The 23638-nt window shown below is 39.7% G+C and overlaps 1 protein-coding gene across 1 annotated transcript in view; it reads left to right on the top strand.

Annotated features, from left to right (window-relative positions):
- LOC106094520 (peritrophin-44) overlaps nucleotides 1–20541 on the top strand; it is a 33919-nt gene extending 13378 nt beyond the window's left edge. The window contains exon 2 of the mRNA XM_013261743.2: nucleotides 19072–20541. Coding sequence (XP_013117197.2) covers nucleotides 19072–20456 — 1385 coding nt within the window. The 3' untranslated portion in view covers nucleotides 20457–20541. The remainder of the gene's footprint in view (nucleotides 1–19071) is intronic.
- The last annotated feature ends 3097 nt before the right edge of the window (nucleotides 20542–23638 follow it).

Here is a 23638-nt window from a genome sequence, read left to right as displayed (position 1 = left end):
GGCTGGTACGGTGCACTTTCATCAAAGCTTGTCGCTTTTGGATTTCTCAGAGATCGCACTATACGAGTTGTTGTAAATGCGTTCTCATTCGATGTGTATACATTGACCCTTTTTCTTATTTTCATTGATGATCTATATGGTCAGACTTTGAATCCAGTCTACTCATTTGCCGATGACAGTAGTCTGTGTCATTCAAATTCATTCGACCATAGTCCCAGTCCTCAAGAAATTGTGGACAGGAGGCGCATTATGGATGAGACGCTCTCCCAGGATTTGTTGTCCTTTTCCGAATTGGGTAGAATGAACAGAGTAGACTTTAACGCACAGAAGACGTAGTGCTGTTTCTTGTCTCACAAGGGATTCACTGACCCACTTTAATCGTCGATATCTATCGACGGTATAGATATTGAACAATCAGATGCTCTTGATGTTCTGGGCATGAAGATACATTGTGATGTCCGTTGGTCAAAACACGTAGTCGAAGTGTCGAAAGAAGCATTCAAGTGTTTGGGCTTTCTTACACTACCTACATCAGGCCGAGGATGAAATGTAGCTCTCATATATGGGCAGGAGCTCCAAAATCATCCTTGGAGCTACTTGACCGTGTTCAACGGAGAGCGATGGCGTTGATTGGGGACAGTGGGGCATCCAACTCTATTGCTTCTCTTGAACATCGTCGGAATGTGGGTAGCCATGCATTGCTCTATCGTTATTTTCATGGCGTTTGTTCCAGGGATATTCGTCTTCTTATCCCAGGAACTCACACCCGTTCGTAATTGATTGGCCAGTCTACCGAACTATGCATAACCGAGAAAATTAATTTTTCGCCCGAACCATTCGTATGTGGAATCGACTTCCGGCTAATGTCTTTCCCACCGACATTGACGTTCAAAAATTTAAGACGAACCCCTCCAACCCTTAACTTTCTTAATTGCCAACGCAATGCACTGCATCTATAGGGGATACCTCTGCGTGTTGGTTACGTGGAAAGAAGTAGCATTTTAGCATACTCTTTCTCTCGCATATACCATTCACCTCTCGCACTCTCACCACTAATACTTCCACATATGCTCTTGTATTCACACAAATAACGGATACTTAAGTAAAAAGCAAAAACAATTTGCTGTTTTTCTGTTTTTTCCTTTTATTGAAAATGAATTCCTCATTTTCATGGATTTTCTTTTCAAAAAATGTTCATATATGAGTATATTCTCTGTAAAAATTTCCTTCAATTGATGCACAATTTCATTAAAATCCATTCAGCCGTTTGGCCGTTATATGTACCACAAACTCGCTTTTATAAAACCCACCTACTGCATATGACCTGCAGTGACCGCACGCCAAAGCCGAACCTTAAGGAATTGGCCGACCTAGATGCCAAGCAGCACCAAGTAGGACCACGCACATCCCACCCCCACAACACCCTCACCTAAGTAGTGATACTCTCTATTTCGCATCATTTGTTTCTCTTACTCCCACCACTAAACAGGGATGATAAATAGGGTTGACGGAATGGTATTAAAAACAAGTTAAAAAGGTACTTTTTGTAGGGAAAAGGTGCCATTTATTTGCTATATATGCCCATAACTTAAAAAAATTATTTCAAAGACATAACAATACATGAAAAAAGTGCTGAGTGATGGTCAGTCCGCGCTGGTATAGTGTTCGTGTACATTGGGCATGGAAATACCTTTAAAAAAGCACGGGGGATACTTTTCTCATATCTATGAGTGCAATCTGATTGAAGTTCTTAGCGCATTTATACAGGACCCCCTTACTGTAGTCGAGTCTGACTCGGACTATATCTTGAGATAGCTCCCATAGATCCATATTTCAACTTAGCCTTAAATAGTCCGAACTCTAGATTTTGCTTTTGGGACGTATTTTTCATTCGGTTTCTATATAATAATGAGTTATATCAGCCCCTCCAAATATATCCACATTTCGACATAGCCGGCATATAGATTAATTTCTTAATTTAACTTTTTGTACTGAAGCAAGTCTCCTTCATTCGATATCGATGAATATGCTGAGTACGGCTCACAGAGGTCCAAACCAACCATACATTTGGTGGGTATGCAAAAGTTTGTTATTGGCAATTACCTTAATTGCAAGTAACATCAACTAAATCATCTATCCTCTCATGAAATTCCTAGGTTTATATCTTTAATTATATTTAATAAATACTTAAGCAATGACAGATGGATTTTCGCTAACGCATAATATAGGGCTACGGTGTCCCTCTCTACGATAGAGTTAGGATATTCGTCTTTGACGCTGAACGCCTTGGTTCAAATTCCGATGAGAACATCGGAATAAACTTCACCGATGGTTATCCTCTCCTAGCGCTGACGACACTTGTGAGGTATTTACACTAGTTTGTTGTTGTTGTAGCTACATTTGTATGTGGAGTTGACGGCCCTCGTGAGGCTCCTGTAGGTGATCAAGCTCGTTTCGGTCTAAAGGACCGATCGCCGCGGGAACGTGGTGGCCACTGTCATATCGAGTATCATAGGCACCCAGTATTTATGCAAGAGCCGGTGCCGCTCGGCTTCTCACTCCACTCGATACTGCTGATTGTCCGCGACTGCAGTTGCAGCTACGCCATATGGAACGTTCCACTATCCGCAACCTGTGGACGCGACCGATAGCTCGTGGATAAGTTTCTCGTGATAGCTATGGGCACCACACAGATTGCAGCTCATAGTTCCAGCCTGTGTGATGGTCATAGCTATCCCGTGCCAGGATTACCATAGGTAATCAACTGTGGCTTGCAGCCATTCGAACTCGGTATTAAAAAGAAGGTTCCTTTTGTTCAGCTTAATCTTGTATTGGACAGCACTTATTGATATGCTGAAAGTATCTTCGCTGTACCTTAATGGAATTTTCATGGGTAAATTTGCAATTTTGCGATAAGTAATGCCAATGTCAATCATAGAATTAAAACTCGCCTTTCTTGAGTTTTCGTACACATATAAAAAAGTATGGTTAAGGGGTATCTTAAAGTGGACGACTAAAACCAGTTACAACAATTGTTTCCGTCAAGTTTTGGGAGAAAATTGGCTTGTTGAAAGTCGGCAATTTTTTATATCCCTAAAAACAAACGAAAACATTTCTCAAAATTCTTAGGAGTGAGATTTCCGGAATCCGTTTTAATGTCTATATTAAAAATAATAAATTTATGGCAATAATTCTACTTATTTTGAAAGTTTTGAAAGCAGGTGCGATTTTATTGCAAAATCATACAATCCAGCTTTCTTCGCTTAATGGTCATCAAATATTACGTTTGGTTAGATTTCGTTGAAAAGAGGGTGCGGATATAAATCCACCCAATGCCACTATAGACATGCACCAGCCATAAGCCAGTAATCGGCTTGTTGTGAGCTCTAAAAGCTAAGCAAGAAAGCAAGAAAGCAAGAAATTCCGTAATTCTTACACAATATTTTATTGTTTTCCATACCACTCCCCTAAGATGGTCCACCCAAGTACTGGTGTCTTTTCGCAGCGAGAACCGGGGAATGACAATCAGAATGCTCCAACGTCTCATCATCTTCCCCACATGCCCTACACATGCTATCACTTGCATCACTGATTTTGCATAAGTGAGCTCGTGGTGCTATGTGTCCCGGTATGATACCAAAAGCTAAACTCACCTCCTTCTTACTTATTTTCAGTAATAGCCTCGTCCTCTCATGATCCGGATCACCCCATAGGATTTTCGCCGTCCTACCTACTGTTTCGCTGTTCCACATTGTTATATGTCGCCCACGCCCTTAAACGCACTGCGTCGACCCGAAAGGCTTCCGGTTAACCAAGTTTATTGACAGTAGTTATCTGGCCACCACTGCCAAATCGCCTGCCATTTCATTCCTCCTTACTCCATCTGCCATCCTCAGAGAAGGCGTTAATCTCCTTCTTACATTACACGACTCTTATTTACCTTACCGTCCTGGTAGTTATTGCCCTTATGGCAATTTTATTGTCCGTAAAGACGTTCACACTCGACGTTCTTCACCGCATTTCGTGATCGCCCGGATATCCGCCTACAGGACCGCATTATGGTCAGGCAGTCTAAAACAGACCTCAGTCTCTAGGTTCTCAAAGTAGACCTCCAGGCCCACTTTGTGCTCCAGCTTTGGTCCACCCGGGTAACATGATCTTTCTGATGGCAATGCTGGGGTCCGAACGTCCACGACTGTTGCGCTGGCAGCAGTGCCAGCCAAATCGGATGAAAATTGAACAGAATTGCACCCTCTAGAGGCTCAAGAAGTCAAGATCCCAGATCGGTTTATATATCAGCTGTATCAGGTTATGTACCGATTTGCGCCATACTTAGCACAGTTATTGGAAATCATAAGAAAACACCTCATATAAAATTTCAGCCAAATCGGATGAGAATTGGACGCTCTAAAGGCTCAAGAAGTCAAGATCCAAGACAGCTACACCAGATTATGAACCGATTTAAATTATACTTAACACAGTTGTTGGAATTGATACCAAAACACTACGTGCAAAATTTCTGTCAAATTGGGCGAGAATTGCGCCCTCTAGAGGCTCAAGAAGTCAAGACCCAAGATCGGTTTATATGACAGCTGTATCAAAACATGGACCGATTTGGCCCATTTACAATCCCAACCGACCTACACTAATGAAAAGTATTTGTGCAAAATTTCAAGCGGCTAGCTTTACTCCTTCGAAAGTTAGCGTGCTTTCAACAGATAGTCCGACGGACATGGCTAAATCGACTTAAAATGTCACGACGATCAAGAATATATATACTTTATGAGGTCAAAGACTCATATTTCGAGGTGTTACAAACAGAATGACGAAATTAGTATACCCCCATCCTATGGTGGAGGGTATAAAAACTTTAAAAATGTTTATACAAAATGTAAAGTCCCAGAATGTAACATATTTTGGTTTTATAAAAGAATCTCGATGTTGGGTTGTGTTAAGAGAGTCTTTGACTGAAATTTAGTCCTTAAAAAAATTTATTAAAATTTAACCTCAGAAAAAATTTTATTGAAATTAGTTTTTATAAAAATTTTGTCTTAAGAAAAAACTAAATGAAATGTTATCTTCAAAAAAAAATTCAAGATATCCTCTTGAAATTTTCGAGGGGGTCCGAACCGTGATGAAGTTTTGTCATTAGAAAATGTTCCGCTGAAATTTTGTCTTTTGTCCTTAGAAAAATATAGGTTTGTTTAGAAAAAATTCATTAACATTTTGTTTTTATTAAGAATTTCATTGCAATCTTGTCCTTAAGAAAACTTATTTCAAGCCGGCGCCAGGCTCAGCAAAATGTTGTCTTTGTAGAATATTATAAATATGAAATTTTGTCATTTCAAAAAATGTTACAGGAATTTTTTGTTATGAATAAATTTAATTTACATTTTTTTTTTGGACAAAATCAGTTTTGCGGGGCTCGTTCTCGAGGGCCTCCCTGGCTACGTCCATGATGGGAGCTGTATTTTAATCTGAACCGATATGGCCCATTTGTAACCCCCAACGACCTACGTCAATAGTTAGCAACTTTGCAATATTTCAAGCGGCTAGTTTTACACGTTCGACCTCTGTTGTGATTTTGACAGACATGGTTAGATCGACTCAGAACGTCGAGAAGATCAAAAATATATATATTCTTTATGGCGTCTAAGACGATAATTTCGAGGTGTTACATATCTAATGACTAGATGGGTATACCCTCATCCTATGGTGGTGGGTACAAAAATGCAAATTAGCTCATGAATATTTCATTAAGGAACAGCAAAAATACTTCCCCCTTATCAATTAGTGCTTTCCGATACTAATTAAAGGTCAATGATAAGGGACCTCCTTTTTATACCAGTCACCATAGGATGGAGGTATGCTTATCTAGACATTCGAGTCGATCTAGCAATGCCCGCCCGTCCGTCTGTCGAAATCACGAACGCGGAAAGCTAAGCGCTTGAAATTTTGCAGAAATACTTTTTATACCCTCCACCATTGGATAGGGGGTGTACTAATTTTATCATTCTGTTCGTAACTACTCGAAATATTCATCTGAGACCCCATAAAGTATATATATTCTAGATCGTCGTGAAATTTTTTGCCGATCTAGCCATGTCCGTCCGTCTGTCTGTCGAAAGCACGCTAACTTCCGAAGGAGTACAGCTAGCCGCTTGAAATTTTGCACAAATAGTTCTTATAAGTGTAAGTCGGTTGGTATTGTAAATGGGCCATATCGGTCCATGTTTTGATATAGCTGCCATATAAACCGATCTTGGGTCTTGACTTCTGGAGCCTCTAGAGTGCGCAATTCTTATCCGATTTGAGTGAAATTTTGCACGAAGTGTTTTGATATGATATCCAACAACTGTGCAAAGTATGGTTCAAATCGGTTCATAACCCGATATAGCTGTCATATGAACCGATCTTGGGTCTTGACTTCTGGAGCCTCTAGAGAGCGCAATTCTTATCCCATTGGAATGAAATTTTGCATGAGGTGTTTTGTTATGATATCCAACAACGGTGCTAAGTATGGTTTAAATCGGTCCATAACCCGATATAGCTGTCATATAAACAGATATTGGGTCTTGACTTCTTGAGCCTCTAGAGGGCCCAATTCCTATCCGAATTGGCTGAAATTTTGCATGACGTATTTTATTCTTACTTTCAACAACTGTGTCAAATAAGGCTCAAATCGGTTCATAACCCAATATAGCTGCCATTTAAACCGATCTGGGATCTTGACTTCTTGAGCCTGTAGAGGTCGCAATTATCATCCGATTTCCCTGAAATTTTGTACGACGGATCCTCTCATGACCATCAATATTGTGTTTATTATGGTCTGAATCGGTCTATAGCCCGATACAGCTCCCATATAAATCGATCTCTCTATTTTACTTCTTGAGCCCCCAAAGGGCGCAATTCTTAACGAATTGGCTGACATTTTACACAGGTCTCCAACATATAATTTAATTGTGGTCCAAACCGGACTATATCTTGATATCGCTCTAATAGCTGAGCAAATCTTTTCTTATACCCTTTTTTGCCTAAGAAGAGATGCCGGGAAAAGAACTCGACAAACTCAAATGAAAGGTATTTAGGATAAGAGAACGTATCTGGTATCCAATTGTCGGACCAAGTGTTAGAGGAACCACCCCAACCCCCAAAATACCCCTAAATCTGACGTATTTACCTACCATGGCAATATGGGAATCAAATGAAAGGTATTTGCGAGTACATTACTAATCTGTATCCAAATGTCGGACCAAGTTTCTGGGGGTCCCCCACTTCAACAAAACACCCCCAAACAGGGGGGTGTTTTGGTGAAGTGGATATCACCCGAATCTGATATCCAAATATGGGACCAAGTGTTTGGGGCCGCCACTCCCCAAAAACTTCCCCAAATGGGACAAATTTAAGACCAAATCAATATGGGGCTCAAATAAAAGGTCTTTTGGAGTAAAGCACGAATCTGATATCAATATTTGGGAAAAGGTCCAATCGGGCCACCCCACCCCCACAACACCACCCAAATAGTAAGTATTTGCTGACTATTACAATACAGGGATCAACTAAGAGGGTTTTTAGAGTAGAACACAAATCCGAAATATACATTCAAGGCCAAATCACTGAGTGGCCGCCCATCTCCCAATCCGGTCATGTTTGCCGACCATGGAAATATGGGGCTCAAATGAAAGGCATTTGAGAGTAGACCGCGTATCTAATATCAACATTAGGGAGCAACTGTCTAGGGGACGTTCCACCACCATAACAACCCCCAAAAAGGACGTATTTGCTCACCAAGACAATTTGGATATTAAAGAGAGTGAAATTAAATATTTATAGCTTTTAGGGCCAATACCCCAAACCGGACATATTTGCAGACTTTTGCAATAAGGAGTTTAAATGAGATTAGAAAACGAATTTTATATCCAATTTTGAGGCCAATGGCAATATGGGGTTCAAATAAATGATATATAGATATATGAGAACAGAGCACGTTGCTGATATATTTTCCGGGCTTAGTGTTTGGGGGACCACCCCAAAACACCCCTAAATCGGGCATATTTACCCACCATGTCAATGGTGAATTGTATTGGGGGGTAGAGCAAGAATTGATACCCACATTCGGGACCCATTTTCTGGGGGTCTTCCCCTTTCCTAAAATACTCCACAGGCAGCAATTTTTTACTGACCACCGCAATATGGGGCTCAAATAAAGGTATTTGGTAGGAATATGTATTGAGGGCATCACCCCTTTTCAAGAACACCTCCCAAGGGGTAAAAATGTTCCGGCCATGTCAATATGTGTCTCAAATGAAAGGTATTTGAGATTAGAAAACGAATTTGATAACCTATTTTGGGGTCATGTGTTTGGGGGACGCCCCATCGTGAAAACTCCCCTAAACCAATGGCAATATGGGGTTTAAATGAGTGGTATTTGAAAGAAGAGCATGGTGCTGATATTTTTTTAGGGCCAAGTGTTTGGGGACCACCTCACCCCCGAAAACTCCCCTAAATCAGATATCATGAAAATATCGCGCTGAAATGAAGTATTTTAAGAATGGAGTACACCTTACATCCAAACTTAAATTCGTAGACCAATAAAGATCATATGGGATTCAGAAAAAGGCACTTATACTGTTAAACGTTAGTCAAACGATATACTATTTTAGTAGCATGGTATTTCACTAAAAGCTCCGTCGAAATTACGATAGCGCTCGAATGTGTAAAGCAAGCCGCTTGAAATTTTGCACAAGTACGTAGGTCGTTGGGGATTGCAAATGGGCCATATAGGTTCAGATTTGAATATAGCTCCCATATAAACTGATTTTCTTGAGCCTCTGGAAGACGCAATTTTGGCTGAAATTTTGTACATAGTGTTCCGTTATGACTTCCAACAACGGTGTCAAGTACGGTCCAAATCGGTCAATAACCTGATATAGCTTCAATGTAAACCGTTCTCTCGATCATCCTTGTTCTGTTCTTAGAGCTTTTTAGCAGTATCCAAGATTCGCCCGGCCGAACACAGCATGCTTTTACTTGTTATTATATGACTAGGTGGACAGGGCCCACTCCGCTGCGCCTTCTCTCACTCTCTTGTTTTATCTGAGCCCTATACTGGCGGGGCTTGGAGGTGGTGCAGCCCCCTAGATATCCCACCCTAAATAAGGAAACCAACTTTCTGTTTTGAACTCACACTTAATTTCGCTTAAATCGCCCCACCAACCTCCGAGATCTGGCATTTTAAAAATAGGACAAGGAAGTGGTTGGTTGGTTTTGGTGGTGGATTGGAGTTGCCAAACCCTTTGCCCGAAAGTGGATATCGGATTCATACTCTACTCTCAATACCATATTTGGGCTACATATTATAGTGAGTATATATGTGTGGTTTAGGAGGGGTTTATAAGGTGAGACGTCACAGAAACATTGGCCATAAAACAGATCTCAGATTGAAGCCTTTTTTGCCATAATCTACAAATATGTCCAGTTTGAGGGGTATGTAGGGTGGGGCGGCCACCCCAGTACTTAGCTCTGAAAAAATATAAGTATCGTACTTTACTCTCATATTTCTTCTATTTGAGCCCCAATTGCCATTGGCTTAGGGGGATTTTATGGGTTGAGACTACCTCCAGACATGTGGCCTCAAAATTGGATATCAAATTCATTTTCTACTATCAAATACCTATTTGTTTGAGTCCTACAATTTTGTTTGAGCTCTACAATGTGAAACAGTTTGATGGTGGCTATGAAGTTATTCAGGACAATGGGTCTCGTTGAGATCCACAGATTGGTTATCTATATTCAAAATTATATTTCAAAGCTACCACTTGGGATACCATATGTTTAAAGTTCCGCAAGTCCTCCTGTGCCCATCCCAATATGAGGGTTAAAAGTGTGCTCTACTACCAAAGCCCTTTTATTGTTGTCCTATTCTATCCTGATATGCCTTAATATATTATTTTTAAATTCCTTTTGTTTAGTTAGTTTAGGGGGAAGGGGATTGCCCTTTGACACATCCTATCATTTGAATACAATATATTGTCGGTCGTCCTACATGACAGTTTGATGTTGTTTTTATTGGAAGGAGAGGGTCGGTCCTCCCGATTCTAAGACCCAAAAGACAATTTATTTGAGTACTTTATTGTCGCCATATACATGTCCTGCTGAACGTGACCCAGGCACTTGGACCCATATATAAATATTAGATTCGAACTGTACTCTCATAGACCTTTCTTTGAATTACCATATTATCTCGATCGAACTACAAGTCCTATTTAAGGGTATGTGTATGCCAAATGTGTATTCCAGATTCGTAGTCAACTCCCAAAGACCTTTCATTTGATAACCATTTTGTGACGTTGGACATTCATGTCCGTTTTTGGGGGTTTTTAAGGTTGGGGAGGCCCCGTAGACACCTTGGACCAAATTCTTATAACAAATGTGTACTCAACTTTCAAACCTTTTGATATCCATATTGTCCCAATCGGTAAATATGCTGTTGAGGGGTTTTGGGGAATACATTTTTTTACCAAATTCTTACTCTACTTTTAAATACCTTCCATTTGATATCCATATTGTCTCAATCGGTAAATATGTTCTGTTGAGGGGTTTTGGGCGATGGGGGGGCCTCTCAGACACCAAGGAATACATTTTTATGTTATATTTGTACTCTACTTGTGAACATCTTTCATTTGATACCCATATTGCCCAAAGCGGTGAAAGAGTTCTGCGGGGGGTTTTGGGGGATGGGCCGAACGCTTATATTGAAATTTGAATACCAAGTTCGTACTCATTTCATACCCATATTGTCGGTAAACTTTTCCGTTCGGGTGGGTTTTGGAATGGGGCGTCCACCCTGTTACTTGTCTCCAACATTTTATACGAATTTCGTGTTTTTGAGGTACCATGAGGAGGCATACAAAATTTCGCTTAAATCGATGCGCCCATCTCCGATATTTGGCGGTTTTGGAAATTGTGGTAATGGGAGGTTCCCGCCCTTCTGATATCAAAAAATGTAGCACCTTATTTTCACCGCTTATTAATCGATTTGAACTATACTTAGCACAATTGTTGGAAGTGTTACCAAAACTCCACGTGCAAAATCTAAGCCAAATCGGTTAAGAATTGCGCCCTCTAGATGCTCAAGAGGTCAAGACCCAATATCGGTTTCTATGGCCGCTATATCTAAACATGGACCCATTTGGCCCATTTACAATCCCAATCGACCTACACTTATAAAAAGTATTTGTACAATTTGTACTGCTTCGAAAGTTAGCGTGCTTTCGACTGACAGACGGACGGACATGGCTAGATCGACTTAAAATGTCATGACGATCAAGAATATATATACACTATGGGGTCTTAGATACATATTTCGGTTTGTTACAAATGGAATGACGAAATAAGTAGACCCCCATCCTATGGTAAAGGGTATAACAAACAAACAAACAATGATCTTCAACATGCGTTTCAAACATTGTCTAAATCGAATATGCTTCTTGAGCCGCTACAAGGCGCAATTCTTATTCGAATGGACTGAATTATTAACCAATGACTCCGACTATGGTCTTCAACATTCAATTTACCTATGGTCCGAATCGGACTATAACTTGATATATCTCCAATAGCATAACAATCCTTTTCCATTATTCTTTGTTCGTCTAAAAAGAGATACTGCGCAAAGAACTCGACAAATGCGATCCCTGGTGGAGGATATATAAGATTCGGCCAGGCCGAATTTAGCACGCTCTTACTTGTTATATAATAGACTAGCTGACCCGGGCCCGCTCTGCTGTGCCTTCTTTTACTTTATATATAACAAAAGTTTCCTTGGCATATTTATTTTCGACAATTAAAGATCTTTTAGTGAAATACCATGCTAACTTGACAAAACAGTTTAACAATATAAGTGCCTTTATCTGAATCCCATATGATCTTTATTGGTCTACGAATTTAAGTTTGGATGTAAGGTGCACTCCATTCTTGAAATACTTCATTTCAGCCCGATATTCTCATGATGTCTGATTTTGTGGTGTTTTCGGGGGAGAGGTGGTCCCCCAGATACTTGGCCCTGAAAAAATATCAGCATCGTGCTCTTCTCTCAAATACCATTTATTTAAATCCCATATTACATGGTTGAAAATTTTTTTCCCTTTGGGGGTGTTTTGGGAAAGGGGAGACGCCCTAAATACATGGTCCTACATTTGGATATCAAATTCGAATTCTAATCCTAAATACCTTCCATTTGAGCCTGATATTGCGATGGTCACTAAAAAATTGCTGTTTGTGGGGTATTTTCGGAAAGGAGTAGACCCCCAGCAAAATGGTCCCCAAAATGGGTATCAGTTGTTGCTCTATCCCCCAATACCTTTCATTTAAGCTCCACATTGACATGGTCGGTAAATATGCCCGATTTAGAGGTGTTTTGGGGATTGGAGTGGTCCCCAAACACTAAGCTTGGAAAATATATTAGCAATGTGATCTAATCTCATATAACTATATATCATATATTTGAACCCCATATTGGCATTGGCCTCAAAATTGGATATCTAATTCGTTTTCTAGTCTCATTTAAACTCCTTATTGCAAAAATCAGCAAATATGTCCGGTTTTGGGTATTGACCCTAAAAACTATAAATATTTAGTTCCACTCTCTTTAAGACCCAAATTGTCTTGGTGAGCAAATACGTCCTATTTGGGGGTTGTTATGGTGGTGGGACGTCCCCTAAATAGTTGGTCCCTTATACGTGGTCTACTCGCAAATACCTTTTATTTGAGCCCCATATTTCCATAGTCAGCAAACATGACCGGCTTGGGGGGTGTTTTGGGGGATGGACGGCCACTCAGTGAGTAGGCCTTGAAAATATATATCGGATTCGTGTTCTACTCTAAAATCCCTCTTATTTGAGCGTCATATTACAATAGTCAGCAAATACTTCCTATTTGGGTGGTGTTGTGGGAGTGGGCGGCCCCATAGCCACTTTTCCCGAATATTGATATCAAATTCGTGCTTTACTCCCGAAGACTTTTCATTTGAGCCCCATATTTCTATGGTCGTAAATTTGTCCCCTTTGGGGGATGCTTTTGGTGAGAGGCGGGCCCCCAAACACTTGGTCCGATATTTGGATATCAGATTCGTATTAAAGGGTGATTTTTTTGAGGTTAGGATTTTCATGCATTAGTATTTGACAGATCACGTGGGATTTCAGACATGGTGTCAAAGAGAAAGATGCTCAGTATGCTTTGACATTTCATCATGAATAGACTTACTAACGAGCAACGCTTGCAAATCATTTTCAGTGAATGGGCCCTAGAAAAGTTGGCAGAAAATCCGCTTTTTTATCGACAAATTTTGTTCAGCGATGAGGCTCATTTCTGGTTGAATGGCTACGTAAATAAGCAAAATTGCCACATTTGGAGTGAAGAGCAACCAGAAGCCGTTCAAGAACTGCCCATGCATCCCGAAAAATGCACTGTTTGGTGTGGTTTGTACGCTGGTGGAATCATTGGACCGTATTTTTTCAAAGATGCTGTTGGACGCAACGTTACGGTGAATAAACACATTTCGAACCGAACACTGATGTTGGTAATAAAATTCAATGATTTGCAAGCGTTGCTCGTTAGTAAGTCTATTCATGATGAAATGTCAAAGCATACTGAGCATCTTTCTCTTTGACACCATGTCTGAAATCCCACGTGATCTGTCAAATACTAATGCATGAAAATCCTAACCTTAAAAAAAATCACCCTTTATATTGTACATTCAAATACCTTTTATTTAAGCCCCATATTCCCATAGTCAGTAAATAAGTCCAGTTTGGGGGTGTTTTGGGGAAGGGGTGGACCCCCAGGAACGTGGTCCCACATTTGGATATCAGATTCGTATTCTACTCGCAAATACCTTTCATTTGAGTCCCATATTGTCATGGTCGGTAAATATGTCCGATTTAGGGGTGTTTTGGGGGGTTGGGGTGGTCCCCCTAGCACTTGGTCCGACAATTGGATATCAGATACGTTTTCTTATCCTGAATACCTTTCATTTGAGTCCCATATTGTCGTGATTGGTCTAAATATATGTTTGGTATGTTTTAGGGTGGAGCAGCCCCCCTAGGTACCCCATCCGAAATTTGGATACCAAATTTTTATTTTTTGGGTACTATATGAGGGAACACAAAATTTCGCTTAAACCGCACCACCCATCTCCGAGATCTAGCGTTTCTGAAAATAAGGGTAAGGGGGAGGGTCCACTCTATCCGCTCGAAATTTTGTACAATTTGGACATAGCTCCCTTATAAACCAATCTCCCGATTTGAGATCTTGAGCCCCTGAAAACTGAATTTGCTAGCTGATTTGACCGAAATTTGGCCCATAGTGTTCTGTTACGACAGTGTACAACCTGATTTGGCCCGATTTACCAAGTTAAAATCTTAATCTTAATGTTGCACGTAGTGTTCTTCTTGATCGTAAACTTTTTTAATACCGATCCGTCTTCATCTTTTATAAGTGGTGCAGAAAAATGCTCACTGAGCAGCTTGATATATCCCCGCTTATTATCACCGTATGTTAAGCCATATGGTGTTACCATTCAATCGGAATGGCATAAATTAAAGGTTCTGGAATGCATAGATTAAAGGTTCTGGAATGCAAAAATCACATTAATGAACTCCGAGAAACATTTATTTAAAATTAAAGGTACTTATTTTTTGTTTTGTTGATATCTTATTATATCGGATGTGCGTCAGTGTTGCCAACGTTTAAATACAAAGCCTTTAGCGGGAAGAGCGTTTTATTTATCCATAAACTAGCGAATCCAAAACAAAAACAAACAAATTATTGCCGTTGGTCTTATTTTGTTGCCGCTCATTTGTTTTATTGACGTTTCCGGTGTCTTATTTCCTGTATAGTTTCGTTACTTATATATGATTTTTGGGATCGTCTAGCAATTTCTATGATAGAGGTGGCCGTCTCCGTAAATACTGCCCAAGTCTGGGTGATACTTTGTAGCTTCTCGGTTAAAGCTGTCTTGTATTAGCGTGCGGTTTCGGGGGTTTTTAGGTGAACGAGGTTAAACTTTGTACTTTTTGTTTGAGTCCTTTTCACGACGGCTGTGCGTAGACGTAGAGTCTCCACTAAGAGCATGTGGTCGTTATCGATGGCGGCTCCATGTCAAGTTTTCACATCCATCTTCGAACCCAGGAAGAGTTTGCTGATAAATTTTTGGTAGGTTTTTTAACGGTGTTTCCATCACAGGATTCCCCAGTTTATTTGTGTATATTTTTATGAGGGAATTTTGTGCTTCCAATATAGAGCCGGCTTCTTGCGTAGGCATCAACATATCCATTGTCATTCCTGGTATCGCAAGGTCCTTGCATTCCCATGATTGATTGTAGATTATTGGTGTTATCCCTCGCAACAAGTTTAATGGCTCCCTTTGGTAGAGAGCGTGTCACAGAATCGTTTTGGAAAGAGAATTGATCCTTTATTTCGTCGTCATCGGGTTTGGTTAGTGCGTAGCATTGTACAATAGATATTTTGCGTAATTGTATGATAGAAGAGCTCGCTTTGTGACAATAAAAGACCGACCCCTTTTATTCGGTGAATTCATTGCCCGAAAAATTTAAGTAGTAGCCACCTTGAAGATCCATAGTTCCAGATTTGGGCCATCGTACTTCACTCAAACCGAGAATGTCTAGGTTGCAGTTTGATATCTTGTTCTGGACTTGGTACAGTCTCGATGATTCTGAGAGAGTTTTGATGTTCCATGTTACAATCATAAACTGTATTTTGAATCCATGTCAGTTCTATTATTTCTTATTGATGTTTCTCTTATCGTATTTTTAGATGGATGATGGACTGGACCATCGCATCGGTACCTAGTGCTGGAGCTTTGGCTCATCTGCTGCCGACCCTAATGCACGGTCCCATCGTTTTCGTATCCATGCAAGCGGGACCCCCTGCTCGTTCAAACTTTTTTGCTTCGCCCCGCATATTTTATTTATGCGACAACCGTCGTCCACGATGGGCGAAGAAGCATGGAAACTCTACGAGTTTTTACTTGTTTTATTTTACTTCTTGTACCCTCCACCATATAATGGGGCGTATACTAATTTCGTCATTCCGTTTGTAACACATCGAAATATTGATCTAGGGCGCAACAAAGTATTTATACTCTAGATCGTCTTGACAATCTTAGTCGAATTAGCCCTGTTCGTCCGTTAGTCGAAAGCACGCAAACTTTCGAAGGAATAAAGCCAGGGGCATGAAATTTTTCATAAATACTTCCTATTAGTGTGAGTCAGTTAGAATTGTAAATGGGATATATTGGCTTATGTTTTGATATAGCTGCCATAAAAACTATTAGAGGGCGCAAATTTTATTCGAAGTGGCTGATATTTTGAAAAAAGTGTTTTAGTTTGACCATCATAAATGTACCAAGTATGGTTCAAATCGGTCCATAACCTAATATAGTTCCCATATAAACCGATCTCGGATCTTGACTTCTTCAGCTTCTAGAGAGCGCATTTATCATCGATTTGGCTGAAGTTTTGCATGAAGAGTTTTGGTTTGGCCATGCATATCGACCCTGATAAAGCTCCCATATAAACCCATCAGGGATCTTCACTTCTTTAGCTTGAACAAGGCGCAATAATTATCCGATTTGGTTTGACCGTCAATAACTGTAACAAGCACGGTTCAAATCGGTTCATAACCTGAAATAGCTCCCATTTAAACCTATCTCGGATCTTGACCTCTTCCTATTTGAGAGGGTTATATGGCAGCTATATCAGGTTATGAACCGATTTGAACCTTATTTGACACAGTTGTTGAAAGTAAGAATAAAATACGTCATTAAAAATTTCAGCCAAATCGGATAGGAATTGCGCCCTCTAGAAGCTCAGTACCTAGATCTGTTTATATGACAGCTATATCAGGTTATAAACCGATTTGAACCATACTTGACAGAGTTGTTGGATATCAGAACAAAGTACTTCGTGCAAAAATTCATTCAAATCGGATAATAATTGCGCACTCTAGAGGCTCAAGAAGTCAAGACCCAAGATCGGTTTATACGGCAGCTATATCAGGTTATGCACCGATTTGGTTCAAACATGGCATAATTGTTGCATATCACAACAAAAGACGTCGTGCAAACTTTCATTCCAATCGGATAAGAATTGCGCACTCTAGAGGCTCAAGAAGTCAAGACCCAAGATCGGTTTATATGGCAGCTATATCAAAACATGGACCGGTATGACCCATTTACAATACCAGCCGACCTACACTAATAAGAAGTATTTGTGCAAAATTTCCTGCGGCTAGCTTTACTTCTTCGGAAGTTAGCGTGCTTTCGACAGACAGACGGACAGACATGGCTAGATCGACATAAAATGTCGCGACGATCAAAAATATATATACTTTATGGGGTCTCAGACGAATATTTCGAGTAGTTACAAATAGTATAACGAAATTATGGTGGAGGGTATAAAAATAGAGATATTGAGCTGAAACTTTACTCGGTCTCTTTTTTGTCAATTAGCTGGTTAAGTTCGAGGCTATATCGAACTATATCTGGACCGATTTAAGGTCTTAGTCCCATAAAAACCAAATTTTTTATCCGATTTCGCCGAAATTTGGGACAGTGAGTTGTGTTATAGCCTTCAACTTTCTGCAATGTGGCCCAGATAGGTCCAGATATGAATATAGCTGCCATATAGACCGATCTCTCGATTAAAGTTCTGGGGCCCATAAAATACGCATTTATTGTCCGATTTGCCAAAATTGGGAACAGTGAGCTGAGTTAGACCCTTCGACATCCCTCTACAATGTCGCCTAGATCGGTCCAAATTTGGATACAGCTGCCATATAGACCGATCTCTAGATTTAAAGTCTTGGCCCCATAAATGGCGCATTCTTAATCCGATTTCGTTGAAATTTCACACAGTGATATGGTTCAGATTGGTCTATATTTGGATAAAGCTACCAAAAAGAGCCAATATTTTGTTTTACAAAATTGAACAATGACTTGTTCTTATTAGACCACTCAATGTCCGTGCCGAATTTGCTCCAAATTAGACCATATTTCGATATACCTGGTGTGCATTTTTCACCGGAAAGTTGGTTTACATTTATACAAGAGGTGGTGTGTACGTTCGGCCCGGTCGAACTTAGAGAGGTTTTTGCTTGTTTTTATGTTTATATAAAAATGCAAACAAAGGTTAATCTGGCGTTATTGAAAGTAAGAGTTAGGGGGAGGGTCCGCCCCGCCCCCACTCTACTCCTACCCTTCGGATACAGAAAAATTAAAAAATGAAGTACCCTTTTCTGACCACGGGTTCATTATACACTATGCATCAACCTCTCTAGAGTCTTTATCATAAAGGATGACAAACTAATAGGATAAAATTGATTAACTTTCGCGATGCAGTTTTTCTGATTTTGGAATAAAAATTGCCTTGTCTATCCTAAAAATATATATTTGATGCAGATATAAGCAGAGTATATTTTACTAAGCTATCTGTCACAACTTGTGGTTCGAGCGACAAACATGTAGACTGATCGGAACCAAACATGAAAAGTCTTCGGGTGTAGAGTAAAAATAAAAACAAATTTTGAGGTAAAGATAGAGATCTGTTCTGTTCTTTAAACATTTTGTATCCGATGTGTAGACAACAAAATGATAACAACAACAAACGTTAACCAATCGAATCAGAATCATTTCCTGATAGCCTTGACCGTCTACCATATACTTGTTCATTTGTATACAAAGTACAGATTACATTGTTGGCAAATTTGTTATATTTTGTCCTAACGTCTATAACTCATCGAAACATTGACTTGAGACCCAACAAAGTTTTCATATTCTTGATTGTCATGATATCTTTATTTATTAAAATCAGGTCAGTTTAAGAGTAAGCATCCAGTGTTAACGCCCAATTTGATGCTTTAGTGTAAGTGTCTAAGATCTTGCACAGTCGGCTCCGCCCAAATTTTGCCATTCCATTCTAATTTTTGAGTGTAGCTTCTGACAAAATTGTTACGTTTTATTTCATTAAAAGTTTACCTTTTTCTCTTATCTTTCAGTTAAAAATTTTGGAGTATCCTTTCCTACATTTTTATTACTAATCCTACTTCTCTTTACCTGCCAAGTTCTGGGTCAAAATGGGGAAAATTTTGATCCTGAGCATCTATGCACATTAGTGGCAGATGGAACAAAACTCAAGGATCCCAGTTCCTGCAGTGTTCACATAGAATGCAGAAATGGCCACGGTTTCAAGTTCACATGTGCAGATAATCTATGGTTCGATCGCAACACCGGGCATTGTGTAGAGCCTGAGTGTATTAAGTGCCTTTCAAGCCAGCCCTGTTTGGGGAAACATAAGGTATTTACACCTGACCCATACTCCTGCAATGGCTATTACTACTGTGAGAATGGCGAAGGTAAGCCAGGCGTTTGCGGTAATGATATGTTCTTTAATCCGGAAACCTTAAACTGCGTTAAGGATTTTTCCTGCAACATCGAAATGCTGCCAGAGGACTATTGTAACATTGTCCCCGAGGGGGTCTTCATTAAGGTACCCGAAACATGTCAGGAGTATCAAACCTGTTGGAACTCGCAGTTGCATAATGGTAGCTGTTCAAAGGGTTTTTATTTCAATGCCCAAAAAGGTATCTGTGATCTGCCTCAAAATGTGGAGTGTAGTGAGAAAGAACCCGAAAATCCCCCCAATGTGCCATGCTACAGTGATGGTGTCTTTATTTCGGATGGTATCAGCTGTAACGGTTATTATTATTGTAGTGCTAAAAAAGAGGGTGGCGGTTTTGATAAGATCCATGGCAAGTGTCCGGTGGGCAGGTTTTTCGATTCCCAAGAAGGTGGTCAATGTTTGCCACGAGCAAATGTTTCGTGTTCCTTCGATCGATGTGTTACCAAAGGCACGGATCGCATCGAAATGGTTAATGTACAGGGTGATGGCTGTAGGGGTTATGCCATGTGCCAACATGGTGAAGAAATTGGGAGAAATGAATGTCCTGAAGGTCGATACTTCGATGAGACATTTGAATTGTGTGTAAAAGAGGAGGTTAAGTATACAGCTTGTGCAATAGATGACACTGTGACAACTACCACAACAATGGCGACCGCAACAACCACCACTGTGTTGCCTACAACAACGAACACAATGCCTTCGACAACAACAATGGCGACGACGACAACTACGACGACCACAACCCCAAAGCCTACCACCACACCTCAGACAACAACGGAGAACCCTACAACAACCACCAATGCATTACCACCTACTACTGCTTCAACAACTTCCTCCACAACTGCATCACCTACTACTAATACAACCACCACATCAACACCACTTTCAACTCCAACATCATATAGAAAGCCCACAACCGTACCTCCATCTGTGCCAAAGGATAGATCGCAGTATATCTTAGTACCTACCATCGAATATTAATGTCCAAAATCAAAGAAAAAATGTAAATTTTAGTTCTACGCAAAAAAGATAAAAATGAATTTAGATAAAACGATACAAAAAGAAATTGGCCTTAAACATTTTCTTATCAGTTGGTCACTGGCCGAACTTTCTGGAACCTAATATCATAAAACAAATGTATGGTTCTATAAAAGTAATATCAAGCATTTGGTAGATCCGAATAATGCTATTGGTATCAACTCGAAGGTAGGTTTTTTTTATTGTATCGTAATTTAGATATTAAAACACTTTTATTATTAGACTTCTGGGATTAATATTCTTCTTGCAGGTTAGTAAAATAAATTGTCTGACGTTGCTTTATCGAATGTTTTGTTTCTGTTGAACTTGAATTTTTTCTATACCCTCTATAAGTCGTTTTGAAACATAACACGTATAAACGGTCCGAATTGACAATGCGATAAAGGTTGTGAGTGCGAGAAAACTGGTTACATATATGTCAATACAAATAGGCTTGTGCATAACATACTGAACGACGAGCAGAGCAGAGCAAAGCCGATTGAGTGCAAGAAAAGAGTTCCAAAGCATTTTTCGTGCTTCTTTGCTTTCATGATGTTTCATTTTTAACGTGCTGTAATGTTTTTTATACCCACCACCCAAGGATGGGGGTATATTCATTTTGTCATTCCGTTTGCAACACATCGAAATATCCATTTCCGACCCTATAAAGTAAATATATTCTTGATCAGCGTAAAAATCTAAGACGATCTAGACATGTTCATCCGTCTGTCTGTTGAAATCACTCCACAGTCTTCAAAAACTTTGCACAGATTCTTTTTTTGTTCATAAGCAGGTTAAGCTCGAAGATGGGCTATATCGGCCTATATCTTGATATAGCCCCCATATAGACCGATCCGCCGATTTAGGGTCTTAGGCCAATAAAAGCCACATTTATTAACCGATTTTACTGAAATTTGGGACAGTGAGTTGTGTTAGGTCCCTCGATAGCCATCGTCAATTTGGCTCAGATCCGTCCAAATTTGAATATAGCTGCCATATAGACCGATCCTCCAATTTAGGGTCTTAGGCCCATAAAAGTCACATTTATTATCCGATTTTGCTGAAATTTGGGACAGTGAGTTGTGTTAGACCCTTCGACATATTTCGTCAATTTGGCCCAGATCGGTCCAGATTTGGATATAGCTGCCATATAGACCGATCCTCCGATTTAGGGTCTTAGGCCCATAAAAGCAACATTTACTATCCGATTTTGATGAAATTTGAGACGTAGAGTTGTGTTAGGCCCTTCGACATTATTCGTCAATTTGGCCCAGATCGGTCCAGATTTGGATATAGCTGCCATATAGACCGATCCTCCGATGTAGGGTCTTAGGACCATAAAAGGCGCATTGATTGTCCGGTGTCGCCGAAATTTGGGACAGTGAGTTAAGTTAAAACCCTTGAAATACTTCTGTATTATGGCACAGATCGATACAGATTTGGATATTGCTGCCATATAGACCGATCTCTCGGTTTTAGGTTTTGGGGCCATAAAAAGCGCATTTATTGTCCGATGTCGCCGCAATTTGGGACAGTAGGTTCTGTTAGGCCCTTCGACATCCTTCTTCAATTTCACTCAAATCGGTCCAGATTTGGATATAGCTGGGCCCTTAAAATGAGCATTTATTAACCGATGTTGCTGAAATTTGGGACAGAGAGTTGAGTTAAGCCCCTCCACATATTTCTGCAATTTGGTCTAGATCGATCAAGATTTGCATATAGCTGCCTTATAGACCGATATCTCGATTTAAAGTCTTAGCCCCAAAAAAGGCGCATTTATAATCCGATTTAACTGAAATTTGACACATTGACTTACGTTTTCGACATCCATATTTTTTATGAGTCAGATCGGTTTACTTTTATACTAAAATCCTTAAAAAAATTAATATTTTGTTATACATAATTAAACAATAACTTTACTTATTAGTATTTGGTTCAAATCGGATCATATTTCGATATATATTGCTATGGGACATAATGTATGCAATTTTAACCGGATTTTGATGAAAGGTCGCCTTTTTATTTGTTTTTATACCCTCCACCATAGGATGGGGGGTATACTAATTTCGTCATACTATTTGTAACTAATCGAAATATTCGTCTGAGACACCATAAAGTATATATATATATATATTTTTGATCGTCGCGACATTTTATGTCGATCTCGCCATGTCCGTCCGTCTGTCTGTCTGTCGAAAGCACGCTAACTTCCGAAGGGGTAAACCTAGCCGCTTGAAATTTTGCACAAATACTTCTTACTAGTGTAGGTCGGCTGGTATTGTAAATGGGCCATATCGGTCCATGTTTTGATATAGCTGCCATCTTGGGTCTTGACTTCTTGAGCCTCTAGAGTACGCAATTCTTATCCGATTGGAACGAAATTTTGCACGTAGTATTTTGTTTTGATATCCAACAATTGTGCCAAGTATGGTTCAAATCGGTTTATAACCTGATATAGCTGCCATATAAACCGATCTTGGGTCTTGACTTCTTGAGCCTCTAGAGTGCGCAATTCTTATCCGATTGGAATGAAATTTCGCACGACGTGTTTTGTTATTATATTCAACAACTGTGCCAAGTATGGATCAAATTGGTTCATAACCTGATATAGCTGCCATATAAACCGATCTGGGATCTTGACTTCTTGAGCCTCTAGAGGTCGCAATTATTATCCGATTTGCCTGAAATTTTGTACGACGGATCCTCCTATAACCATCAACATACGTGTTTATTATGGTCTGAATCTGTCTATAGCCCGATACAGCTCCCATATAAATCGATCTCTCTATTTTATTTCTTGAGCCTCCAAAGGGCGCAATTCTTATTCAAATTGGATGACATTTTACACTGTTGAAGAAAGAGAATGAACAACCTAATATACTACTTTGTATTGAGTATTTAAAACAGAACATAGTTTGTTTGCTTTTGTAAATTTGTCATATTGTATAAATAGAAAAAATAAATTTTTTATTCGTTGTAAAACTCTTAACATAATAACAGGTTATGGGCCCTTCCGCGTTTTAAGATCGAAAATAAGGGTAATTCTGTGATTTATAACGAGGTCTTGAGCACAAGATGGCAACGAATATGCAATTGGAAAAACTTCGTGGAAGTGAAAACTTTGAAGACTGGAAGTTTGCAGTTGA

This window comes from Stomoxys calcitrans, chromosome 1 (assembly GCF_963082655.1).
Source record: "Stomoxys calcitrans chromosome 1, idStoCalc2.1, whole genome shotgun sequence".
Lineage (NCBI taxonomy): Eukaryota > Metazoa > Arthropoda > Insecta > Diptera > Muscidae > Stomoxys > Stomoxys calcitrans.
This window is presented reverse-complemented; position numbering and strand designations above follow the sequence as displayed.